The sequence below is a fragment of the Trifolium pratense genome, linkage group LG6, assembly GCF_020283565.1.
Source record: "Trifolium pratense cultivar HEN17-A07 linkage group LG6, ARS_RC_1.1, whole genome shotgun sequence".
Taxonomy (NCBI): domain Eukaryota; kingdom Viridiplantae; phylum Streptophyta; class Magnoliopsida; order Fabales; family Fabaceae; genus Trifolium; species Trifolium pratense.
Window position 1 is genome coordinate 33,024,878 of NC_060064.1, and position 20,215 is coordinate 33,045,092.

At 32.9% G+C, this 20,215-nt stretch overlaps 3 protein-coding genes across 3 annotated transcripts; 2 read left to right on the forward strand and 1 right to left on the reverse strand.

The window, feature by feature from the left end:
- Positions 1-405: 405 nt before the first annotated feature.
- LOC123888480 (receptor-like protein kinase FERONIA) lies at positions 406-3,393 on the forward strand. Its single transcript, XM_045937541.1, has one exon. It carries the CDS (start codon positions 509-511, stop codon positions 3,176-3,178), a length of 2,670 nt encoding a protein of 889 aa, XP_045793497.1. The 5' UTR covers positions 406-508; the 3' UTR covers positions 3,179-3,393.
- Positions 3,394-6,342: 2,949 nt separating this feature from the next.
- Positions 6,343-9,660, forward strand: LOC123888481 (receptor-like protein kinase FERONIA). Its single transcript, XM_045937543.1, has one exon. It carries the CDS (start codon positions 6,623-6,625, stop codon positions 9,275-9,277), a length of 2,655 nt encoding a protein of 884 aa, XP_045793499.1. The 5' UTR covers positions 6,343-6,622; the 3' UTR covers positions 9,278-9,660.
- Positions 9,661-10,053: 393 nt separating this feature from the next.
- LOC123888482 (putative methylesterase 11, chloroplastic) lies at positions 10,054-15,238 on the reverse strand. The gene is made up of 5 exons (XM_045937544.1): positions 14,741-15,238; positions 12,362-12,598; positions 11,827-11,970; positions 11,498-11,629; positions 10,054-10,776 (listed from the first exon to the last, which is right to left on the reverse strand). Exons 1-5 carry the CDS (start codon positions 15,062-15,064, stop codon positions 10,504-10,506), a joined length of 1,110 nt encoding a protein of 369 aa, XP_045793500.1. The 5' UTR covers positions 15,065-15,238; the 3' UTR covers positions 10,054-10,503.
- Positions 15,239-20,215: the final 4,977 nt, after the last annotated feature.

Here is a 20,215-nt window from a genome sequence, read left to right on the forward strand (position 1 = left end):
GCCGCCCGTACTCTCTCCACTATTTTGTGATCCACAATGATTCTCAAGGAGATATTTTGACCATTTCAAAGTAGTTTTATTTTTTAATAAGCAAATTTTTAGTATATTACAATATTATACTACCTCCGTCACCAATTATAAGATCCTATTTTGACAAAAATATACTATTCATTTACTTTGTTTTGACCGTATTTTTTTAGGCAACGTGTAGTGGTCAAACAGACCCTTATAATTATAAATAGAGGTAGTATTAATTTTTTTTTCTTTTGTCAGGACTTGAACCCTAAACCTCCAACTCTTTAACCTTAGTTCAATTAATTTAACCAGATGAACTATCCATCACATCCTGACCATGTCAAAGAAATTTCTTTAGTAATCTGGAGTCTACTATTTTCCGTCAAAGAAATTTTCCCTCTATCTTTTTTGATAATTTGTTTTCTCCTTTTAAACAATATATAAATATGCAACTTATACTATCCCGTTCTTCACACTCTTTTCTCACTCAACTATGGCAACCTCGATAAACAAAAACTTTCTCACTAAACTCACCATACTATCTTTCATTTGGTTACTTGTCCCTCTAGTTGCTAACTCATACAACCCTATTTACAATTTAGCCGTCACTTGTGGCTCCTCAACAAACACTACTGCCTTAGACAATCGAATTTGGATTGGTGATGATGATATTCATAACTCCAATCTCTTTACTTTCATTGAACCAAAAACCACAAACCCATCTCTTAAATTACCTCCAAATTCCCTTTCAAATATCCAAATTCCATTCACAATGGCACGTGTCTCTCTCTCAAATTTCACATACTCAATTTCTAGCATCACTACTTCCCCTGTTTTTCTTCGCCTTCATTTTCACCCAACAACTTATCAAGCCTTTGAACCCTCCAATGCAATTTTTTCTGTTGTAGTAAACAACAACCTTACCCTTCTTGAAAACTTCAACCCTTCACTTTGGATTCGCAATGATGAGGACAGAATCACGAAAGAATATTGCATCCAAATCAAACCAAATGAGAATTTGCTAAACATAACTTTCATTCCAAGCAACATAAACCAATCAAATGTTTATTATGCTTTCATTAACGGAATCGAAGTTGTGTCCATGCCACCTTTTCTCTATTACTCAGACCTTTCTGACTTGAATTATCAGATAAGATCAGTTGACACAGACACCACAGATTACAAAATTCAAAACGACAAAGCTTTGGAGATGGTTTATAGAGTGAATGTTGGTGATAATCAAGTTCCACCAAGTAATGATACAGGTATGTTTCGTGATTGGAAAAATGATTTTCCTCTTTACTTGGAGAAAGAATATCCACTAAGTGACCCAGTTGATTTTGGAGATCATCTCAACTTTGTAAACAATACCATTCCAAATTACACTGCACCAGAAGCTGTATACTTTACTGCAAGAAGTTATGGAATGAATGTGACAGAGGATTATAATGTAACTTGGAATTTTGAAGTTGATAATGCTTTTACTTACACTGTAAGGTTACATTTTTGTGAGTTTGATATGGCTATAAAAAATCAACGTGATAGAGTCTTTCGGATTTTCATAGCTAACACTTTGGCTGAGGAATTTGCTGATGTGATTAGGTGGAGTGGTGATAACAGGGTTCCTGTTCATAAGGATTATGCCGTGCCTATGTACTCTCAAGAAGGAATCTCTCAAATTGAAAGAGTTAATCTTTCAATCAAGCTTCAACGATTACCAGCTGAGTACACACTATACAGTGATGTCTTATTGAATGGAATAGAGATTTTCAAAATAAATGATAAAAATAATAATCTCTTTGGGTCGAATCCAAAACCGATTAATTTGTCTTCCAAAGAAATAGATTCACATTCACCCAATAAACAATTCAAGATGTCAACCATAATTATCCTTGTTGTGGTTGCGGTTACATGCCTCATGCTAGCATATGTTATCGGAATTAAAAAAATTGTTCAAAGGAGAAAAAGATCTAAATCTCTAGTTGAAATGGAAGATATATCATGGAAGAAAAAGAAAGAAGGTTCGTCGTCTTTACCATCCCATTTGTGTCGCTATTTTACAATAGCGGAGATAAAAGCTGCTACAAACAACTTTGATGATATTTTTATCATCGGGGTTGGAGGGTTCGGGAACGTGTACAAAGGTTACATTGATGGTGTTACACCTGTTGCGATAAAACGTCTTAAACCAGGTTCTCAACAAGGTGTAAATGAGTTCATGAATGAAATCGAGTTGCTCTCTCAACTTCGTCATATTCACTTAGTTTCCCTCATTGGATATTGCAACGAAGGTGCAGAGATGATTCTCGTTTACGATTTCATGCAACGTGGCACTCTCACTGAATATCTCTATGGTTCAGATAATGAACCTCTTACCTGGAAGCAGAGACTCGAGATTCTGTTGGGTGCAGCAAGGGGGTTGCATTATCTTCATGCAGGTGCGAAGCACAACATCATACATCGCGATGTGAAGAGTACCAACATATTGTTGGATGAAAAATGGGTGGCTAAGGTTTCTGATTTTGGGTTATCAAAAATGGGACCGTCTGGAATGTCGATGACCCATATCACTACAATTGTGAAGGGTAGTCTCGGGTATTTGGATCCAGAATACTACATGCGACAACGGTTGACTCTAAAGTCTGACGTGTACTCTTTCGGTGTGGTGCTTCTTGAAGTGTTGTGTGCAAGACCTCCTTTGATTCGTTCTTTGGATAAGAAAAAAGCGAGTTTGGCTGTTTGGTTCCAAAGATGTTACAATGAAGGTGTGGTAATTGAAGAGATGGTGGACCCGTTCATAAAAGATTCTATTACAGATGAATGTTTCAAGTGTTATTGTCAAATGGTGTTGAGTTGTTTGCACGAGGATGGAAATCAACGATTGTCGATGAGTGATGTGGTTGGAGCTTTAGAGTTTGCATTGCAGCTGAATATGAGTGAGGAGGATAGTAAGTTTGGTGAAATCAAGGAAAAAAGTGAGCAGAGGGTAAAGTTGTCGGAATTTACGATTGATGACGCGAGTGACTCGCAATTCACAAGTAGTGGTGATGATTATGATGAGTCCCATACCAGCAAGGTAAGTTCCATTTCAGCCACTACTGAAGACCAACCGCTGTTTTCTGCTACGATTTTTTCCGAGAATGGTAATCCAAGAGCTCGATAGATAGTTGATCCTACATTCTAAAGTTTCCAAATGTATGTTTTACAAAATATAACTATATAACAAGCCAATTAATTATAGTTTGTAATTTCATTCTTTTTAATTTGTTGTTACATACGAGATGAAGTGGGGAAGGAAGAAGTAGGATGAAAAACCTAAATCTCGGATTTAAAAGAAATATAATGTCAAATAAATTGATACTTGAAGTTTAGAAAAAATGATATTCATAGTTTACAAGTCAGTTTTATAAGAACACTGGTGCGAAAAAAACACAATTTTGATCAGTTAAAAAAGACATTTTGAATTGGTTGTGCGTTTGATTTATATTCAGCCGATTTAATAAGTTTTAATATAAAAAAAAACTTTATAAATATGTTAATGGTCAAATTGAAAAGTTTATTTTTTAAATTGGATCCTAGCAACCTCAATTTATAGCCCAGGTTAAATCGAAATTATTTTTCTTCAAGTAAAACACACACACATATATATATATATATATATATATATATATATATATATATATATATATATATATATATATATAGAGAGAGAGAGAGAGAGAGAGAGAGAGAGTAGCTTTCCACACTAGGTATGAATGCAGCCAAAATTGCAACCAAACCCAATTAAATAGAATTGCATAAAAAACCAATATTTCATAACCTTTCATAGACAACAATTTAATGTTCAAAAGCATCAAAGAAATTCTCAAAATTTCCAAATCATAAAATAAGATGTTAATGGGAAGAAAAACCAATCCATCTTAAATTATAATCAAAGTAAAAGGGCAAATTAAGTCTATATGAAAATAAGAAAAGATAAATGAATGTAATCATGGAATTGGAACACTAATAATGTGGTTTTGATCCTGACTAGTCCTTGACAAGTGCATCAGTGTATCGTCGAATAATAAGTTTTTACTTGAATGAGTTCGTCTCCATAGGAATCATGCAAAGATAACTAGTTTCGTTTAGGAATTAACACGTAAAGATATTGCATTCGCTTTGTAGTAAAAGATAGATTTGAAGAAAGATAGGTTAAAATAGAAGAAAAAGATAGGTTAGGCGCTTTAGAATCCTTCCCCTACTCCTGCTTGGTAATTGAGGTTATATCACTTGCAATTATTTATATTAAGTTAGCGGATTACCTCTTTAATAGTGAAATGTGCTTTCGAGTACTAAAATCACCCTATACAATTGAAACACGAGTACTAAGACTAGCAAGAATTCATCTATGCATTAATTATTTGTGTGAATGTTAATCCTATTGCCATCATGTTGTGGGGTGCTTGAGCTACTGTTCCCCATACAGGCAATACTAACTATTTCGGTTTCAACCTTAGGGCTCTGTTAGGACGACACTTAATTCTTATGAGCAATTCATAGATACGTCTACTTATAAATTATAATGTAAAACATGATAATAAAATTAGAAATTAGAAATAATAGAATTAACCGTAAGTAATATAATCTTTTTCAAACCAAATTACACAAATCAAACATTCATAGATGAGTTCATCTACTCGACCTAACATTAGATGTTTAGCTACTCATAGGTATAATTAAAACAAAAGAGTAAAATTATGCATACAAAGTAACCTTGTTGCCTTGCGAAGGAAGTTACCCTCCCAATGGTGGGAGTGTGCCTTCCCTTGAGAGCTCATTGTCTTCCTTATTTCTCCTCCTTTGCTCCTTAAGAGGTTTGTATTTCTCCGAATTTCTGAAGGAATAATTGTGGTAGAGAAAGACTCTATTTATAGCTTTTTTCTTGGACTTGGGTTTTTCCATCGTGGCACGATGTCTCACAAACATTAATCATGGCATGATGGCTTCTGTCATGGCACGATGGGTACATATTTTCTTCAAATAAATAATTGTCTCATTGTGGCAATTTATGGTTTATTATTTTTTTAAAAAGACTGTATTAATTTTTTTTACGAAAAAGATATCCAACATATATGAGTGTTTTCCTCCCCACAATTATATGATCCTAAATGATTCCATAGTGATATTTTGACCATTTCAAAGTACTAGTCGATTTCAACACTAGTCTGTAGTGTGTTTTTTTTCCTGACTAAAGACTAGTCGATTTCAAAGCAGTGTTTTAAAAACCGGACCGGTCGGTCGGACCGGTCGGACCGTAAACCGGAGGTATATCGGTCTGGTTCGACATCTGGACCGGGTATGCAATTGAACTGGTGTAAACCGGAAAAAATCGGAAAAACCGACGAACCGGCGGTTTTGAAAACCGGCGGGTTGACTACTTGACTGTTTTTTTTTTTTTCCTCTTCATCGGACGAACAGAAACATCAACAAACAAGTCCAAATCCAGATCTAACAAATTCATTATACATAAAAGTATCAATAAACAATTCCAGATCCAGATCTAACAAATTCATTATACAAAAAAGTATCAACAAAGAAGTCCAGATTTAACATTGAGATTTTTAGAAAGAGAAGAAGATTAGGAAATAGCAGGACGAAGGAAGCCAATAGATCAGTTTAATCATGATGTTTTTGCCTGCTTTGATGTTTAGCTGAGAGGAGAATAAAAATACAAAGAACATGACAACATACATTTGAAAGAAAACCAGAGAGAGAGAGATTGAAACTAGGGTCTCAAACGAAAAAGTATAAATGGAAGGTAAATATTTGACGTGGAAAAAAAAAAACAAATACTCCTAATAAAGTGGTAGACAGCTGTGTGTGGTAAATAGTAATTTTTATTATGAATTATTATAATACATATACTCCAATTGTATCTAAATTGAGATATGAATTTATTATATAAACTTTTACCTTTTTTTTTTCCTCTTAAACTCAAACTCCAATTTCTTAAACAACATTTTTCGATAAAAAAAATTCCCTTATTTTAAATATTTTTAACTTCATTTTAATTTATAGCAATAGTAATAGTAATATATTATAATTAAAAACACATTTCTTACTAACTTGGTTGTTAATTTTGTTATAGAGACCAATTTATTCAACTAAATTTTACGATTCGACCGGTTTAATAACTATATAATTTTATTATGGAGATCGGTTCATTCCATCGGTTTAATTCGGTTTAATCCGGTTTGTCATGCGGTTCGACCAGTGATCTAGTGGTTCGACCAATGAACCAGTGACCCAATACCCTCGCCGGTTCGATGACCAGTCCAGTTTTTAAAACACTGTTTCAAAGTACTAGTTGCTGCTAACATATACAACCCTGATTACAATTTAGCCATCAACTGTGGCTCCTCAAAAAACACTCCTGCCTTAGATAATCGAACTTGGGTTGGCGATAAAACCAATCTCTTTACTGTCATTGATATTTTGACCAAAGAGATATTTTGACCATTTCAAGGTCGATTTCATGACTAGTCTCTAGTACTGTTTCATAGAATTTTCTCTCCTTCTCATTATACCATCCCATTCTTCACTCCTTCTCACACAACTCACAACTATGGCAAACTCGTTAATGAACAACAAATTGCACACTAAAATCACCCTACTATCTCTCATTTTACTATTGTACCCTCTAGTTACTAACTCATACAACCCTGATTACAATTTAGCCATTAATTGTGGCTCCTCAAAAAACGCTACTGCATCTGATAATCGCACTTGGGTTGGTGATAACTTCGATCCCATTACTTATATTGACCAAAAGCCCATATACAATCCCCTTAACATTACCAAAGTTCCATACACAACCGCACGTTTCTTTTTCTCAAATTTCACATACTCTATTCCTATCAACATTACTAATAATTCCACTGTTTTTCTTCGCCTTCATTTTTACCCAACTTCATACCAAAACTTTGATCCCTCCAATGCAATTTTCTCTGTCAAAGTAAACAACAACCTTACCCTTCTTAAAAACTTCAACGCTTCACTTTGGCTTCATCATGATGATAATGGGGAAACAATCATCAAAGAATATTGCATTCAAATCAAACCAAATGAGAATCTGCTAAACATAACTTTCATTCCCTACAGCATAGACGAATCCAATCGTTATTATGCTTTCATTAACGGAATTGAAATTGTGTCTATGCCTTCTTTTCTCTATTACTCAGACCTTGATGACTTGAATTATAATATAAGATCAGTTGACACAGGCACCACAGATTACAAAATTCAAAAAGATAAAGCTTTGGAGATGGTTTATAGAGTCAATGTTGGTGATATTCAAGTTCCACCAAGCAATGATACAGGTATGTTTCGTAATTGGGATAATGATTATCCTCTTTATTTGGAGAAACAATATCCATATAGTGTACAAAATGATTATGGAGATCAGCTAAACTATTTAGAAAATACCATTCCAAATTACACTGCACCAGAACTTGTATACTTAACTGCAAGAACTTATGGATTGGATGCGAAAGATAATTATAATGTAACTTGGAATTTTGAAGTTGATTCTTCTTTTACCTATATGGTAAGGTTATATTTTTGTGAGTTTGAGCAAGAAATAAAGCAAGTGGGTGATAGAGTCTTTCAGATTTTCATAGACAACACTTTGGCTGAGGAATACGCTGATGTGATTATGTGGAGTGGTGCTCGTTTGGTTCCTGTTCACAAGGATTATGTTGTGACTATGTACTCTCAGGAAGGTAGCTCTAAAATTGAAAGAGTCAATCTTTCAATCAAGCTACAACTATTACCAGCAAATATCAACAACAAAAGATATTTTCGTGATGTCCTATTGAATGGAATCGAGATTCTAAAAATAAGTGGCAAAAATAAAAATCTCGCAGGACCAAACCCAAAATCCATTGCTCTACCTCTCCCGCATCAAGTAGTTTCAACCCAATCCATAAAAAAAAATAAGATCACCATAGCTATCTTAGTTGTGATTCCATTTTTAGGCCTCGTGCTAGTAATTGTTGTCGGTAAAACAGTTTCTTGGCTGTGGAGAAGGTTTCACGGTGAAAGGGAAGATAACTCTAAGACGAAAAATGAAGGGTCGTTATCTTTGCCACCACATTTATGCCGCTACTTTACAATTACAGAGATCAGAGCAGCAACGAACAACTTCGATGATGTTTTCATCATTGGTGTTGGAGGGTTTGGCAACGTATACAAAGGTTGCATCGATGGATCCACACCCGTTGCGATAAAACGCCTCAAATCAGGCTCTCAACAAGGAGCCAACGAGTTCATGAACGAGATTGAGTTGCTCTCTCAACTTCGCCACGTTCACTTGGTATCCCTCGTCGGTTATTGCAACGACGACACAGAGATGATTCTTGTTTATGAGTTCATGCAACACGGTACTCTCTGTGAGTATCTCTATGGTTCCAATAACCATCCCTTACCATGGAAGCAAAGGCTTGAGATTCTATTGGGTGCAGCGAAAGGGCTACATTATCTTCATGCAGAAGTGAAACACAAAATAATACATCGTGACGTGAAGAGCACCAACATATTGTTGGATGAGAAATGGGTGGCTAAGGTTTCCGACTTCGGATTATCCAAAGTGGGACCCACGGGGATATCGACAACCCATGTCAGCACAATGGTGAAGGGGAGCCTTGGGTATTTAGATCCCGAGTACTATATGTTCCAAAGGCTTACATTGAAATCTGATGTGTACTCCTTCGGTGTTGTTCTTCTTGAGGTATTGTGTGCTAGGCCACCTTTGGTTCGCGATTTGGATAAGAAGACAGCTAGTCTAGTTTGTTGGTTTCAAAAATGCTATGACGAAGGTGTTGCGATTGAACAAATAGTTGATCCATTCCTTAGGGATTCTATCACAGGTGAGTGTTTGAAATGTTATTGCAAGTTGGCTTTGAGTTGTTTGCATGACGATGGGACTCAACGTCCCACAATGAGTCAAGTGGTTGGGGATTTAGAGTTTGCGTTGCAATTGGTGGTGAGCGAAGAAGGTAGCCAATTTGGTAAGGCCGAAAAAGAGGGAAGATATATGAAAGGACCACAATTCTCGCAGTTTATGAGTGATGAAGAAAGTGATTTGCATTTCGTAAGATCCCACACCTACAAGGAGAGTACACTCTCAGCATGGCCAAGTAGTCAAGAACATCCTTTCTCGGAGATTCCGAATCCAAGACCACGATCATATTCATGTCAAAACCTCAAAGTTTATATTTAGCAATTATTATGAAAACCCGTGTTTTTATAAGTATAGTGTAAACGATATAATATCAATACGAAACTATTTCAGCACCGCATGAAAGGCATTGTTTGATCATATCTTGAATTCTCATGTAAGTTAGGCCTGTAAGTCATATCTATTTTTTTTTCCAAAATATGGTATGAGAGACTTTTTCAAACTATAAACTAGTTAACAGCTATATAGCTATGGCTTAGTGACAAAATAGTCAATTTGTAGTTTTTGGCAGATTGTGTGGTGACACCATTTTTTAATTTATCGTAGTGGAATTATTTTATCATCAAAGACTTGGTGAAGTCTTCACAAGTCTTCGTCTACCCAATTCACGATATGGTATATGTGGATCGAAAATTACCAGTTTTAAGAACTAAATTTATGAGTGAAGATTTATTTTAGTTCTAAAAAAAAATGGACAAAATTGATCTTGTAGTTTCTAAGTTTCTTAACGTAATTTCAACTAATATTTTAGTCTTTTAATTTTTTTAATTTGATCTTCTACGTTCCAAAATCAGCATTGTTATTTTTTTACATTACTCCCAATTATTCTCTAATTGCCAATTAGGGTCACTTGCAAGTTAAAACATCAAATCTTACCGATCGTTAGTCGGTCTGGTGGTGATTGGTGCTGGACTTGGTAGGGAGGATCACGATTCGATCTCACGCAACTGCAATCGGGAGGAGGCTAGAACCACTTCATGTCAGAACTGACCCCGAACGAACCAGATTAGGCGGTCAAGTGGACCGGATACTGGTGGTGAAAAACAAAAAAAATCAAACCTTGGTATTTCTAACAAGTAACACTAGCAATATAACAAGGTTTTTATGTTGCAAGTAATACATGTTTATGAGTTGAAGACTATGAAACACTTGACACAAACACCAGAAACGACACTAATATTGTCCTATTGACATTGATAATCATTTCAAAAAAATATAAATAATTGAATTAACCAACCACGTGTGTTTGTACGTCAAACACCGACATATGTCAGACATCAAACATGTCTTCAATCTGAAGTATTGGTGCTAAGGTTGTACAAGCTAGTTTTCCTGGTTTTAACTCCAAAAAAGAGGAAGAAGGAACCTTCTAACTTGCACACAATACTCTCTTTCATGATAAAAAAAACTGTACATTAGAGTTTCATGTTGGTGAAGCTTTAGCTGCATGAGTGAGGCTTCACAAACAATTTAGGTAATGAATGTTCTCAAAGGATTGTTGAGATTTCTACCAACAACTTATGCAGAGCTTGAGGCTTTGAGAAGAAAGGAGAATGATCAGCACCCTTCAGTTGGAAAACCTTCTCCGGAGGGCTTGCATTTATCATGTTTTCTTGGAGTGTAGTAGGTATGGCATTGTCTTCGAGTGTTTTTATATAAAACCGCCTAACAGTTCCGTATTTCGGGTCTGAAAGGGAAAGTTTCTCTAAAACTGGTGCGAATGGTACTGACCTCATCGAGACAGATGCTAATGCAACATCCTGTATTTAGAGAACAATGAACAAACAAAGAGGGTCAGGAGAAATTGAAAGAGAGGGTAGAAACAATCAAATGTATAGATTCCTAATCACATTAATGCATTATTTGATAATCAGTATATTTACAAATGCAGCCCCTAAAGCTAGAGTGAGTATACTATATCTTCATGGACCATGTTGCATGTGTCATTTCTTAATGCCGATTACAAAAATGAGACTATTTTGACCGATGCTTACAATTTCAATGACCATTTTGCTTGTTTACTCTAACTTAAATTACCAAAACATTTGATAAGATTGGGCTAGTGAGGAGGAGTTTGTCTTAGGTAATTTACACAGTCGTGTAAGTTCAAATTTCGAATCTCATTATCATCAAACAGTTACGTTTCTTTGCACAGTGAGAAAGGCTTTTGCTGTTATTGTTGTTAAACTACTAGAGTTCAACAGATAAATTTGACAACTATCAATATGAAAATTGTGAAGCACTGAAAAACCAGTTTCTTGTACTAGTTATTCGACTAGTAGCAAAAATTCACTTTTCATGAGTCAAAACTTCACTTTTAAGAGCAGTATAGTCTACAATATGTCTCGGAACTAATTAAATGGTTTACACCTATATAGTTATTCGTCAAATTTTAATTGAAATAAATAAAGGTTAAAAAATTCGAAGTTTTTTTATTTTACAAATAAAATGTTGAGTCTTTTGACGTATACTACTACTTACTTTGGTAGGACTTTGGTTGAATAACAAATCTCTTAACAATGATTTGTCCAGATCAAAAGCAGTGGGAGGGCGATCATTTCCATTAGCATACAAAAAATTCTGAGCCTTTGGCATGAGATCATTTGAACTGGCCTGCAACAGATAATTACAATCATATCATCAATGAACAGTTAGAAGATTTATTCATTTATATAAAATGTAAGTGCATTTCACACGACCAGTAGAAATTGTAAAACACTAGCAGATCAAGCTCTGCGTTAATTTTGGTAGAGCTTATCCAAGTTTGATCACGGAACAAGTGAAAATTAAGCTAGCATGAGATGAAACACCTGTTGTGAAATGATGTCGAGAGTACTTTGTCCATTAGTCGGCATTGCGGCAGCTATAAAGACGGCCTTTGAAATCTTAAGCGGAAACAACTCCATTGCATATGATATACATGCCCCACCAAAATCATGTCCAACCAAGATCACCTTCAAAATAAGCAGATATAAAGTCAGAACTAAATAGACGAAATATTCTGTAGATAGCTACTCTCTCAAACATGGATTTCGTAATACCAATTAACGTCGGTGTTTGTGATGACATTTGGTTATGTTATGGATTTTTCTCAACGTCGGTGGTTGTGATGACATTGAGGTCAAAGAATGACGCAGATGCCGCAGTCAAGCACTCGCCACCGTTTGATCAATATCACTTATGTTCCAAGTTGGTATTTTGAATCAGATTTCGTAAAGTTGAAACATGAACCATCTGATTTTGATCCAACAGAGCTGATCTATTGAGTGCATGACTTCATGCTTTTTTTTTAGTGTAAAAAATGTTGACATGTATATATTAAAGATAGAATAAAACAATAAGTACCTTTTTGCCTTCAGGAAATTTTTCAAGGAAGTCAGTAAGAGGCGTTACGTATTGCGACAAGCTTGTAATGTTGTTTGTATCAAATGAATGAACTCCAGAACCAGTTAAATCTATAGCAGATACTTTATAACCACTTTCTTCAAGAAGTGCAATAGTTTTGTACCAACACCAGGCCCCGAAGCCACCTCCATGAACAAGAACAAAATGATTGGTTTCAAGATCGTCAACCTTTATACCCTGTCAAATTGAAAACTTGCATGTGTAAGCTAAAGAAAATACAGCAACAAAGATGACATGGAAAACTAATAATATACAGAAAATACCACCCTATGTAGCACCGACACTTTAAATTGAAGATGTGTCTGGTGTCCGACACTGACACATGTGGTTACATTCAATTATTTATTTTCTCAAATTATTACAAGTGTCGATGTGTGTCACATACAGACGACAGTGTTATAGTTAGAAAATAATAAATAACATACCATAAATGGATTCCTGCTTTATGCGACACCATACCAGAATCAAAAAATATTTTAAGAAAAAAATTATGTTTATTAAGAAAATGACACTTCATTTATTTACAGCATCAAACCAGATGAGAAGTACTGAACTCCATCTAAGTTACAATGTCATTTTAGAAACCTCGACATCTCTATTGTAACAATAAAGAGGCAAAAACAAGGTTACCTTCAAAGTTAAACTTAACTACTAGTAAAAAACACTTCAAAAGGTCAAATCTCAGTTTCTTCAAAAGCATTCAAACTACTCAATACTTGAACACATTGTTATAAAAAATACTTCTAATTTAAGAATATAAAATGCCACCTATACGGCTTTAACACACGCCCGTAGAATTCCCTCTTCAACTGGTAAACATTAAGGATTTAATTCATATACACTGTAAAACTTTTTATGCAGATAACTTATCAAAATTATACTCTAACATTAATGGATACAAATCAAACAAGTTACTTTATTTCACGACAATGTTCTGATTCATTGAACTAATAACAGAAATAATGGACATAAACCATTAAATCAAACAGATTATTTTATTTGCCGGCACTTTTCTGATTTTACAAGTCTAAGGAACCTGGTTATGTGTCATAATACCAATCTCATCTATAGAATTTCATCACCTACTTTAGGTCTAAGAAAGTAAATCATCCTATAAACCTCATCAAGTAAATATTTTAAAGCCATAGCTCCAACAAAAGCATCAATTTAAAAAATTTCATTTTTTGTTAAATAAAACTGATAAATAGAAAAAAATATATCTCCATAACTCCAAAATTGACCGAATCAACAAATTTTCAACAAAAACAAAAGCATCAGTTTAAAAAATTTCATTTTTTTTTTAAATAAAACTGATAAATAGAAGAAGAAAATCTCCATAACTCCAAAATTGACGGAATCAACAAATTTTCAACAAAAACATAATAACCCAAATCAACCATAACACTGTTGGCATACAGATTTTTTACATAGTCAATCAATCATTATCGACAGATCCATTAAAAACATTTTTTAAGAAACATTTTTTGGCTGTGATTTGTCGACAATGTAATACATTTTACTTTATTTCACGACAATGTTCTGGCTCATTAAACTAATAACAGAAGTAATGGATATAAATCAAATAGATTATTTTAATTGCGGCCACTTTACTGATTTTAGAAGTCTAAGAAACCTGATCATGTGTCATTAACATACCAATCCCTTCTAGAATTTCATCACCAACTTTAGGCCTAAGAAAGTACAACATCCTATAAACCTCATCAAGTAATCATTTTTAAGGCTATAGCTTCAGCAAAGGCCTCAATTCGGAATTACTCAATTTCTTAAAAAAACCAAACTAACAGTCAAAAAACAAAAATCTCCGCCGCAGAGAAAACTTTTGATGCTATGATCCATTTCACTCGGATCCACTCTCGCTCCCCCACCAAGCCAACCAAACCTCTAATACCACTTGTTGGGGAGTCTGAGAGAGGGTCAGAATCAACAACAGCCAATTGATCAAAATCCACAACTCCCCTCAAAACCTTAAGACATTAAGTATATCATCATCTCTCATATACATCAATCATTTAGTTCATTCATAGTCAATATATACAAATCACTCACATTTTCCAACACAAATAAACTTCATCAAGTAATTATTTTAGGATCATGGCTTCAACAAAGCCTCAATTTAGAAACTTTCAATTTCTTCAACAAAAAAAAAAAAAACTAACTCCAAAATTGACCAAATCAACAAATTTTCAAAACTAACATAAAACAACAAAATCAACCAACCCATATAAAAAGATCAAATTTTTATAAAATTTCTCAACAACCCAATTAAAAAAAATAATAATTTTAACCATTTCAAACTACCTGATTAATAAGTTGATGAGGTTGAAGAAGTGGGTCGGTAAGTGATCTAGCTCTGGAACTTGAACTACGAGGCAAAGAATTACTACCATTATTCCTTTTTGACACTCCATTTGGATACCTTAACGAACTTGATCGATCAAATTGTTGATTCTGTTGATGTTGTTTGTATAGTAAAGCAGCAGCAATTGCTTGTTCTCGAATCACAGCATCATCTAGCTTTTTCTTCTCTCTGCGACTTGTTGAAGGTGCGTTTGAGTAACGCTGTTTTTTGGATGTAAAGGGTTGTTGTTGTTTTGGTTTGAGAAGAGCACAGAGATTACCCATTGTTGGTGTTGGTGTTGTTGTTGTGGTGCATGCAGAGGAAGAAGAGGGTATAAGAAAGAGGGAAAGTGTTTTTTTGTGGGGTTGTGGTTAAGGAAGGTTCAGGGGAAGTTGGTGTAGTAAGAAAGAGAGAATTTGTGAGATGGGAATGGGAATGTGTGTTTGTTTATAGGAAAGAACATTTTTTGGATTTTTAATCAAAGTATTATTATAGTGCGCGTAAATGTATAAATTAATCATCAATATAATGCGGCATAAGTGGTAGATACTTGGATCCTTTAATCATTTGGTATTGGGTTTGATTCTCGGTCGGAGTCAATCCTTATCTCGAGAGAATTAGTCTATGCAATTGTGTGCGAAAGATATATTTAGTTTACCAAAAATGTATAGATTAATCATTTGAACGGATGTATTTTAGAGTTGATTTTTTTTTTGTGTTAATTTTCTGATTTTTGAAAAAGATAATCGATAATTCAGAGTTTAATTATGAATTAAGTAAAATCTACCAAAAATTGTATTTTATTAAAAGTATTGGAAAGAATATTTGACAAACGATTCAAAATAAGTCTACTGTGACATGAAATAGTATTTTATTATAAGAATATAATAATCAGAATAATGGGATGAGAATTAGAACGTAAATTAATAATGATAATGATAGTTTGAATTGAATTTTCCTTTTAGAAAACGTGTGTCTGTGCAATTAATAATTAATCCTTTTTTTTAAGACAATAATTAATCTAAATAATTAATCTAATGTAGTGTCCAGATCTTTTTAACAAACATATAATATCCGGTTTGGGATTTTAATTATTTTAGTGAAAAAATATTTATTTACAATAATAGTGCACAAATTAATAGTTATAGGACTCAATTAAAATTAAAAGGCTTTAATGCACTTTTGATCCCCCTATTTTGAAAAACTTGAACTTTTGATCCCCCTATTTTAAAAGCTAACTTTTTGATCCCTCTATTTTAGTTTTTTCTGAATTTTGGTCCCCATCTAAATTTGGTCAAAGTTTTGCTTATGTGTCATGCTCATTGATGATGTGGCAGTGTCCATATTTACATATCATATTCCATGTCATTATTATTATTTTTTAAAATCAAATATTAAAATAATAAAAAATAGTTAATAAAAAATCAGTAATTAATTTTATAAAAAAAATCAGTAATTATTAAAAGTATTAAGACATTATATAACTAATTATACAACATTATTACTGATTTCTAATTATATATATATATATATATATATATATATATATATATATATATATATATATATATATATATATGTGTGTGTGTGTGTAATTTATTAATTTTTAATTAAATATCTGGGTAATCTAGTAATTTTTAATTATACATTTGGGTAATTTACTTGTTCAATTTTTTTTTGGGTAATTTATTAATTTTTAATTATATTTTCGAGTAATTTACTATTTTTAATTATATATTTGAGTAATTTATTAATTTTTAATTAAATATTTGGGTTATTTAGTAATTTTTAATTATATATTTGGGTAATTTACTATCTTTAATTATTTAATTAATTATTTTTTATTATTTTAATATTTTTAAAACATAATATTTGATTTTAAAAAATAATAATAATGACATGGAATATGATATGTAAATATGGACACTGCCACATCATCAATGAGCATGACACATAAGCAAAACTTTGACCAAATTGAGATGGGGGACCAAAATTCAGAAAAAACTAAAATAGGGGGATCAAAAAGTTGGTTTTTAAAATAGGGGGATCAAAAGTTCAAGTTTTTCAAAATAGGGGGATCAAAAGTGCATTAAAGTCAAATTAAAATTTATAACATCATTTTTCTGCTTTTCTCTTATGTTAAGTTTTGAATCAAGTACCTCTCAGTTGCCGAATGATTTTTCAACCAAGTGACTTCTTAGAAAACAGACTATAACTTTATTTTTTATTCAATGTAAAACTCAAACTCTGAGATTAAAGATCTAATTACTTACATGCATGAAAAGGTAGAAAAAAAAAATCCCTCTTAAATTTGCTTGTTATTACTTGTTAGAGGTGCTTACTCAAAATCTTATCTAAGAACAAAAACATACATAATTCTATGCTTGAAACTTCTCCTTCAATTACTTATATTTAATTCTCTCTATTACATTTTATCTCTTTTATTATTTTAATATTTCTTATTGATTTGCTCAATATTTTTTGTGTAAGCCTTAGATGCAACATCTATTTTATTAGACTATTTTTTGAGAACATAGAAGGAGAGGATTCAACATCTCCTTAGATGCATGTCCCTCTTACTTGGGGTAAGGTTTCATTGATTGGTTGACTTATGAGGCTGCATTTTTTGACTTTATCGTGAAGGTTGGAAGCTGCCACACAAAATTTAATGATACTGTATTGATGATGTTATCAAATGTCAGCCACTAGAACGCACAACAATTCCTCAACTGTGCCTCATTAATTTTCATCCTTTTTCCAATTTCCTTGATATATCAGTTTTTTTTTTGTTTAAAATAGTCTAATACCGAGTAGTAGTTAAAAAATTCACCTTAAAGATGAATAAACGAAGTGTTCGGAGTCCGTAGCGTTTGATTTGTAAAACAGCAAGAACTGAATAGAACAGTACAACACATAACAAGATAATATAGGACAAGACAATACTGTACCGGAAAGATATATAACGATAATATTTTTATATTCAAAAATAAAATGGGTATTTTCGTATTTTTTATAGTTTTACTGTGGACAAAAAGTTGTCTCGTGGTTTAGTGATGGACAAAAAATATTGTTTTTGTTCTGTCTCTTGCTACCTAATTTGTCCAGTCTCATAATCAATTTCAAATCAAACTGAGTACAACAAAAGTTGTCCTGTCCAGTCCCCTGTTTTTTAGCAAATCAAACGTAGTGCGATTTCTCTGTCAATTGAGTTAAATTCACGGGGACACCTTATTATTCTTTCTTTTATTGAATTAAATACTTTCACAAATTCAGCTATAAGACATAACTTGTCATTTTTTTTTTACCATGAAATTGGTACAAAGTTTTCACCGTCGTTAACGATGACTAATTTCTGTCGGGAAACCTGAGGGGCACACAAGGTGAATTCTCCCTCCCGACCAAAATTTCTTCATACGCATGAGCCATGAATTGAACATCTGACTACATGCTTAATGGAACCAACATCTTTACCACTTGGACCAATTCATTGTTGGTTATCATTTTCTTTCTAGACCCTTTTTTTTTTGTCAAGTAGTTTACCGGCTAAAAATTTCATTTTAAAGTGGATAAGTGAAACGTCTGGAGTTCGAATTACAACTTTTATATATATACTCCCTCTGTTTCAAATTACTTGTCATTTTAGGAAACTGATTAACGGGGATATCTTTAAGGGACTTATTCGGACCTTTTTTTTCTTCTTTAAGGGACCTATTCAAACCTTTTTTTTTTTAAGGGACCAATCTAAAATCAAAAATGTCTTTAAGGATCATTTTACTGATTAAGTCTATATATATTCTACTAGCTTTGGTCAAAATATCATATAACACCTGCTACCCCCAATATTCTTACTAAATAATCTTAAATATTGGTGTATATATATTCATTTTTATTATAAAAATAAAAGATGTTGACACAAAATTAATATAAAAAGTTAACGTTATTGCTCAAATCAAAATCAACGATCAAACTAAAGACTTTAATCAAGTTAGAAAAAATTCAAACCATTCCATCTAATTGCCCTCTTGGGTCAATATTTGTCAAATTAATGGTACACAAGCATAATAAAAATAGTGATACAATTAAATAGCACTTAGATGAAATGATACGAATTTTTTCTAATTTAATTAAGATTTTGGGTTTGAACTCTAATTTGGACATAAAAAAAATTATCATTATTTGAGTTTCAAAAACAATTGTGTGCCATAGATACTCAATTTACGTTGTAAAAAAAAAAGAGCGACACAACATTGAATACCTGCCATGGAGAATAAATTTGGATAGCAAAATTAGTTGATCCCAGCAAGCAAGTCGGTTTATATTTTTTATGAAAATCAAAAAATTTATTAGTAAATTGATATTCAAATAAAGGTGTGCGGGAAATATAAGCAAAAGTAATAATATATAAGTATAGAGAAGATAATAAGAGAAGAGAGAAAAAATATTATTTTCATCAAGGTGTATGTTATATTACAATGTGAGTCCTATTTATAGGAAAATACATGATATCTATATATAGATAAACATAATGAGCCAATTACATGAACCAATAACCTATAAGGATATCCACTAATAATATTCATAAGAACTAGAACATCGACCCGTGCGGTGCACGGGTCTAATTAGCTGTAAGATATGTAATTATAAATTAGATATGATAATTGCAATAATATAAGGTATATGAATTTTTTTTAGTAACATTAAACGATAGTTCAACAATAATTTTTGGTAAATATTCATACAAAGGAAGGTATATTACGGAAAACTTTCTTATAGACCACATTCGAAGTCTTAGTCGTATCTTCGCGTCATCGTCGATGATCAATATTTTTAATTCTGCTCTAAAAGTAACTCTTGAAATCGCAACATACAGCTGACCATGTGAAACCACTGGCGACGGAAGATATATTCTTACATGCTTTAAAGATTGTCACTGACTCTTATTAATAGTAATCGCAAAAGAAATCATTAAAGGAAATTGTCTCCGTTGAAATTTAAAAGGAATTCTTACGTCAGATGGTGTCAGAAAAAAATCTAGGTATGAAAACCTGATCACCAATATTACTTTCTGAAATAATTTTTCCTTCAAGAACACGTTTTCCCAATCTTGTAATAATAAGTCTTGTTCCATTGCATAATCCTAATTTTTTATTCAAATTCCTTAACAGCATAACAGGAACTCCAACTTTAAGTCTCAACTCGTGATTTCGGAGTCTCGACGTAGAAATCATTTATTGTGTCGACTATTGAATTTTTAGGAGCTAATATAGCTCTATTTTGGAAACACGTTATATCTTTCATGTTTTGTAAAAGCTGGGGATATGTGCTTTCAACGATAGAAGCAAAAGGATCACCTGAATTTGGAATCAATAAATCTGATGGAATGTCAAGTTCTAAATGATCGTCGTTGTTATCTTCAATTTCTCCATCGCCAACAC